At 40.9% G+C, this 7,632-nt stretch overlaps 1 protein-coding gene across 1 annotated transcript; it reads right to left on the minus strand.

Moving 5' to 3' along the window:
- Positions 1 to 5,911: 5,911 nt before the first annotated feature.
- On the minus strand, positions 5,912 to 7,237 carry LOC121385032 (ankyrin repeat domain-containing protein 29-like). Its single transcript, XM_041515568.1, has one exon. The coding sequence runs from the start codon at positions 7,235 to 7,237 to the stop codon at positions 5,912 to 5,914; it is 1,326 nt and encodes a 441-aa protein (XP_041371502.1).
- Positions 7,238 to 7,632: the final 395 nt, after the last annotated feature.

Here is a 7,632-nt window from a genome sequence, read left to right on the forward strand (position 1 = left end):
CATTTCTACGTGTCATGTGTCAATGTCTTCAGTCAAGCGTAACCTGTCATTAACTTCACGTGTAACTGACAACACCCAACTTCCCAAAATAGTAACACAGCTGACCAACCCATAAACTGACCAAACCATTAAGAATACGATGCAACCAGTCGTTATAGTTAATTAATAATTCAAGTGTAAAACCTGTAATAAAGTGAAATGTATGTTTATTAATATACAGACTTTAATTCCATTTTTAATTTGCATTTGTAACCGCATATATATGAGTAAATAGTTTTCTAGGCCATTTAAATACAGGGGAAATAAAATCGGGGATAAAATTTTACTCTGACGTACACCTTTATGGCATGGGAATAATGGTGATTTATTGTTATTCACAAATCTTAATGATTTTTATTCGTGGGTACATTTGATAAATGGTTCTAAATAATTTACCATTTATGTTCTTTTCTAGTAACTTGGGCCATGGATGTGCTCATGGGATCATATCAAAAGCTTTTATTTTATATCAACAAATGCGCAATATGGTTTCTTTTTCCTCTTTTTCAAAATATCACTTAGTGAATGAAGTGTGTAAATAGGTGATCTGTAGTCGAATAACCTCTACGGAAAGCAGCCTGGGCTTCGCTTATAACATCGTTTTCTTCAATAAAAGTAGTTAGACGGTTATTTAATACAGCTGTAAATAACTTTGAACAGCAATGTAATTTGTCGATAATTCTTAGCGGATGAACTACTACCTCTATTTTTAAAGATTTTAAAAATAATTATTCCAGTCAGCCATACTTCTGGATATACACTGTGGTCTAAAACTATATTGAAGAGTTTAACAGAGAATGGGAGCAATAAATGGGCTGTCGATTTAAAATATTCGTTCATTATTTTATCTACACCTGCCGTTTTATTGTTTTTTCAGTTGTTTTATAGATTTTAGTATTTTGTATTTGAATCTTCTATTTATAATATCATCGTTGCTTACTTATTCTACGAGATCATCAATAATTATATCGGGCACTGTGTTAGCCGATAGGTCCTTATTTAATTCGATGAAATAATTAAAGAAGTCTTTAACCGGTGGCCTTAAAATGTTTTGTTTCATAAAAAAGCTTATACCGTTTATTAAACCAGGGTCGCTTATTATACTAGTATTAATTTCTAAAACTCGAACTCCATGAAACTCGAATTATTTCCACGTCCCCTTCAAGATCGGGTTTTCGAAGTTTTGAATATATATATATATATATATATATATATATATATATATATATATATATATATATATATATATATAGGAAATCGGCGTGAAATGATTTTGGCGAATGCACGTGAAACTCGGGGAAAAGATTGAGGTAGTGATGGGTATTTAAAGCTGCAATGCTCGCAATGATGCCTCATTTCCATTTCGACGTAGACGAGTTTCAAGATGCCAAGACTAAACCTGCCGAATCGAAACATTGCAATAGGCCGCCTCCAGTTAGTTGAATCGCAGTCAGCCACATGAACGTCCATCAGAACACCATTTCACGTCTCTGCGACAGGTACCAGCAGTTTCAATCAGCTGAAGACCGGCCCAGAAGTGGAAGACCGCGCATAACAACTGCAGCACAAGATCGCTACATCCGGGTTCTGCACTTGCGTCACCGAACTGCCACAGCAACCAACACTGCTGGACGCATACCTGGTTTGAGAAGGGTGTCTGCATAAATTATTCGGAACCGACTTCGAGAAGCTGGTTTACGGGCTAGGAGACAATATGTTGGCCCGGTCTTGCGATGTCAACATCGACATTTACGTGTTCGCTGGTGCACGAATGTACAGGGGTGGAACTTGGGAAACTGGCGGCGAGTATGGTTCAGCGACGAGTCACGTTTCCTTCTACAGTGACGTGATGGACGACAATGTGTTTACAGACGCCGCAATGAACGTTTTGCCAACAACTGCGTCGCCCAAGTTGACATATTCGGTGGAGGGAGTGCCATGATGTGGGGAGCCATCTCATACACCGGCAGAAGTGAACTTGTGTTCGTACAAGGCAACTTGACAGCTGTACGCTACCGGGATGCAATTCTCCGCCGTCACATGCTTCCCATTTTGGACCGACAGAGAGAACTCTTTCAGCAGGACAATGCCAAGCCGCATACGGCACGTGTAACAATGGATTTCCTACAAAATGAGAACATTAATGTGCTGACATGGCCATCAAGATCGCCAGATGTCAACCCCACTGAACATCTATGGGACGAACTGGTCAGACGTGTACGCCAGCGTGACCCGGAGCCTCAGACGCTTCCGCAACTGGCACATGCATTGCGGGAAGAATGGGCTAGGATTCTACGTGCCCTGATTCAGAGACTCATTCAGTCTATGCCAAGCAGATGTCGCTCAGTGATTGGTGCTGCTGGTGGCCACACAACGTACTGATTTCAGCGCCCTCGTGCGACGCTGTTTGGTGACGAAAACGCCTCCACTGTAGTCAGTCCATAGCAAGAACATTGTCACATAATCATGTCAAACTTGACTGTGATACGATCATAAATAACGAAATTATGCCACTTTGTATTAAAGAGATAATTCCATGAATATTTCGCCTATGCGTTTCTTTTTTGACAGAGTATATATATATATCACAGACATACACACACGCGCGCACACACACACAAACACACACACACAGACCGAAATCGCACTAAAAAATAATTTCATTCCATCCCATCAATAATAAATAAATCGCTGCATACATGTTGTTAACCAGTACCAACGTGTCACGTAGGCACACACTTTGCTTTACGTCACCACAAGAAACTACAGCGCAGGTTCGTTTCGCAAAGAGGCGTCGGGTTTCTTAGTGTAGCGTTGGTACTGTAAGTTTAATGTCTGTGGCATCACATTTAGGAATTTTTTTTAGACACAGTGGCTGGCTACCATTTGGTCGTCAACGATTGCCGAAGTGTTACACACAGTCCTCGCTAGCCCTCCCCTACACCATATCAATACGTGGGGGGTCTAGAGGTGACTCGAGCTAATGTACTATATATTAATATCTTTAGGTCTTGTACCCATAATTAAGGACGAAAGAATACTGCTTAAATTAATTATAATTCATTAATTAGTAATTTCATTTTCTTCTTCAACCAGTTCAATTAAATTTCTCTCCTTATACCACATTACATTTCTGCTATGGACCGAAGAGGTTTCTATTTTTATAGCCAGATGTTTATTCAGCACCTCACACGCTTCAATGGTGGCTCTCTCAATACTGACTAATGTAAATTTTTGATGGGGGACTTCAAAACGAGGCCTGAAATAATTCTTAGCAAATCCAGAGCCGAAATAGGTTGTGTAGGATTATAAACGGGTTTAGAGACCCCTTGTTTACCTATACAAGAAGCTTCTTTATTGGACGTTTTTTTTTTTTTTTTTTTTTTTTGGGGGGGGGGGGGGGGGGGGGGTGATCTAATATGGGGGACAAGTGAACGGGGGGAAGGTACCCCTCCTATCCTGTCCTGATGTTCCATTCCTTTCAGCCAAGATTCGCATAGCTTTAATGTAATCCGGGCACTCCCTGGCATGAGTGCAATTAGGGCCCCGGCAATTTGCACACGAGACTACTCTCGTGCAAGGGGTTGTTGGGGAACCTCTTGGGGTGACTGGCACCGCACCTGAAGCAAATGGGGGTGTTCCTTGGTAGCCTAGCATTTTTTTTTACCGTGTGTCCCCTACCTCTGAAACTTGGCACATTTAACGGGTTTATCCTGATACATAATCATTCTGTGGCCTACGTTTGGCAAGTTTTATCCTGTTGAGAAGGTCCGCACCCGACTGCCCTGTGAGGTTGGATTTAGCAATCATCCGCACACAGAGATTCGGGGGTGGGGGGTCCACTGTCTATTGTTTGACCCCCCCCCCCCATTGACTACTTGAAAGGGGGATTGAGATGTTTGAGGAGTGGGGGCAGTCTTCATGTTAGCCGCACACCCCGACCCCACCCTCTATGGCTGGGCTTACCTGTCTGTAGAAGGGGGCGGTCCCCTCCTGAATCCGCTCTCAGTCAACTGATATGGGAGGAAAGTGATCTATGTCCATCTCCACATTCGGTTTAAAAAGTGGAAGACTTCTGTTAAATTTAGTAGAGAGCAAATTAACGTTTCGTTTAGTCTTGGGGCGTTTGATTTGGAACCAAAAGTTTTTCAGTGACTGAAAAGTAAGTTTTTTTGGGGGGAATCCCCGGACCCTGATCCCGGTGAGCAAGCATTCTTACGGGAGTTTTTCTTGTACACTACTGTAGCGAAATCGTCCTGTGAATCACTACAGGGATCAATAACACAGAGACTGTCCTGCCAAAAGCCAATCGCTGTGACATTGTTTTCCCTTGCACGTTCGGCAACCTTCGGTTTGTTTACATTAGAAACACCACCGGAGATCGCCGAAGTGTGTTTGGCCTCCGTCCTGGGGGTTTCCGTGGTCGATACCTCAGAGAAATTGGGCCGTGTACGGTCCCCAAAATGACTGATCACTAATCTGCTTATACAGACGTCTACTTAGTTCAGTGGCCTGGCTAGGGCCGGTTGCAAATGTTTGAGTAACAAACCTGTGAATAGTATTGTTATTTATGGCTGCCAATATTACAGATGGTGTATTGCGTTATTTATGGCTGCCAATATTACAGATGGTGTATTGCGTTATTTATGGCTGCCAGTATTACAGATGATAGGCTGAAATGTATTGTAGTTTGTGCATGCTGCTTTCGCACGTGCTTTGCTCTGGATAGACTGATACGTTTCGGCCAATGGGAGGCCGCTCTATTATAGTGATGGAATATAAATACAGTGAGAGACGAGTGGTCTTCATCTTCCACTGGAAACAGGTAATTAGGTAGTATTATATTTGGTAATTGTTGGATAGGTGTTAAGTTTATTGAGGTTGGGGGTGGTTATTTCTTAGTGTAGGATTTGTGTATTGTAATACTTATTTGGCATTGAACACTGTGATTGTATAAGTTACTAAGCACTACTGTGGACTTTAGGTTTAGTAAATATTAATATTTTAGTTGTTTGTGTTTGGGGTGGGGGTGGGGGGAACGCACACACACACACACACACACACACACACACACACACACACTGGCACTGCTCCTGGATTTCCCCTACGCGTGCTGTAACCTCACCGTGGTGCAGGGGTGTAACATTCTCTTTGAGAATGGCCAATACAGCACAAATTGAAGTTTAGAGTAAAATTCGGTGTCCGTAAAATTCTGTGATATTTGTATTTGTATTTTTGCACAGTTCTTTACACTGTTTTTGTTTAAACCTTGAATTTTTATATTGATGTTGATCATCACTTTATTTATTTGCATTACCATAGTTTGACACCCAATAGCCGATGTATTTTTCGTGCTGGGGTGTCGTTAAACATTCATTCATTCATTCAATGCTCCTGGATTCATGATTTTCCAAATTGATGTAAACATTACCCGAGATGTGAGAGGGCAACTCGGATATGTCGCTGACATCCAGGGACATGTGTGAATCTGACTGTATTTTAGATAACAAGCCCCAGGACGTTGATGGCTAGTATTCACTGCAGAATATCGATAGGCTGCGCGCTGTTGTGTTTCCTTTTAATCTTATTTTAGGTCTAAAAACACATTAATATTAATGTTATGTACCTAGGTTTTCGCCTCTCGTTAATGGTTGGCAATTGGCATTCAATTTTAAACTCGTAAATATATTAGTTAATAAATATATATTTTTAAATGCATGTTTTGTCTATATGTTGTTATATGTTGTATGTATGAACATGAAAGTGCTTAGCTCGGTTAAGGGGGGGGGGGGGGGGAACTTACCTGGCAGTAATCCCCCCCCCCCCTCCCGTTTATTTTCTTACCTGTTCTCCAGAGCTCAGCAATGTCAAACTAATCATTTTGTTCAGCAGTATATACAGCAGTTTTCTCATCGTCAGTCTCAGTGTTTGTATCTTCCATGCTGTCTTCTAAAACCTTCACAATGTCACTATGATCCCCTCGGTGAGCAATGTTTAAAGCAGTGTCTCCATTATTATTAGTCGTGTTTTTATCTGCACCACATTCTATCAACAGCCGTACCTTCTCAGTATGACCTTTTTCACAACTTAACATTAGTGCCGTGTCTCCATTATTATTAATCGTGTTTATATCTGCACCACGTCGTATCAACAGCCGTACCATCTCAGTGTGACCTTTTTCACAACTCAACATTAGTGCCGTGTCTCCATGAGTATTAATCGTGTTTATATCTGCACCACGTTCTATTAACAGCCGTACCATCTCAGTGTGACCTTTTTCACAACCCAACATTAGTGCAGTGTCTCCATTAGTATTAATCGTGTTTATATCTGCACCACGTCGTATCAACAGCCGTACTATCTCAGTATGACCTTTTTTACAACTCAACATTAGTGCCGTGTCTCCATTATTATTAATCGTGTTTATATCTGCACCACGTTCTATTAACAGCCGTACCATCTCAGTGTGACCTTTTTCACAACCCAACATTAGTGCAGTGTCTCCATTATTAATAATCGTGTTTATATCTGCACCACGTTCTATCAACATCCGTACCATCTCAGTGTGACCTTTTTCACAACCCAACATTAGTGCAGTGTCTCCATTATTAATAATCGTGTTTATATCTGCACCACGTTCTATCAACAGCCGTACCATCTCAGTATGACCTTTTTCACAACCCAACATTAGTGCAGTGTCTCCATTATTATTAATCGTGTTTATATCTGCACCACGTTCTATTAACAGCCGTACCATCTCGGTGTGACCTTTTTTACAACCCAGCATTAATGCAGTGTCTCCATTATTATTATCCCAGTTTATATCTGCACCACGTTCTATCAACAGCTGTACTATCTCAGTATGACCTTTTTCACAACTCAGCATTAGTGCAGTGTCTCGATTAGTATTAATCGTGTTTATATCTGCACCACGTTGTATCAACAGCCGTACTATCTCAGTATGACCTTTCTCACAACCCAGCATTAGTGCCGTCTCTCCATCGGATGTAGATGCATCCACATCACATTCATACTCTAGAAGACATTTCACTGTGTCCTTCTTACTGTTAATTGTGGCTCGATGTAGAGCAGTTTCTCCTGACGTGTCAGCTGTGTCTATATCTACTCCGTACTCTAGTAACAAGCGAGCTGTTTGAGTATATCCTTTCTCAGATGATACCAACAGTCCCGCTTCCATAGCTTTCTTGAACCTTTCATTCGTGTATCTTGCCGTTTTTACTTCCACTTTGAAATGAATAGGAATATGATCAGGCGCATGTTCGGTATATACTTCTTCATATTGCTTATAAAGTTCAATATCATTAATTTTTTTAGCTTTATCAGTTATTAACAAATCAAGTATTGCCGTCTTGCGCGTGGGTTTTTCGATGTGTTGTTTTAAATCAAATAGTTTGAGGTTGTCATTGAAATACTTAGTCTTCGGGGATTTTATTTTCTCCAAATGAACGTTGAAATCCCCAGCAATGATAACGTTATTTGGTTTATGAAGTGCGTTGGGTTTATCAAGTGCGTTGATATATGTCTCAAAGTTATCAACTGAGGTTTGCAAGATATCCTGTGGGTTTTTTTCAT

This window comes from Gigantopelta aegis, chromosome 11 (assembly GCF_016097555.1).
Source record: "Gigantopelta aegis isolate Gae_Host chromosome 11, Gae_host_genome, whole genome shotgun sequence".
Lineage (NCBI taxonomy): Eukaryota > Metazoa > Mollusca > Gastropoda > Neomphalida > Peltospiridae > Gigantopelta > Gigantopelta aegis.

Bases quoted from the DNA above. Each gene is read 5' to 3' on its own strand.
- LOC121385032 (XM_041515568.1), bottom strand. From the start codon at position 7,237: ATGGAAGCGGGACTGTTGGTATCATCTGAGAAAGGATATACTCAAACA.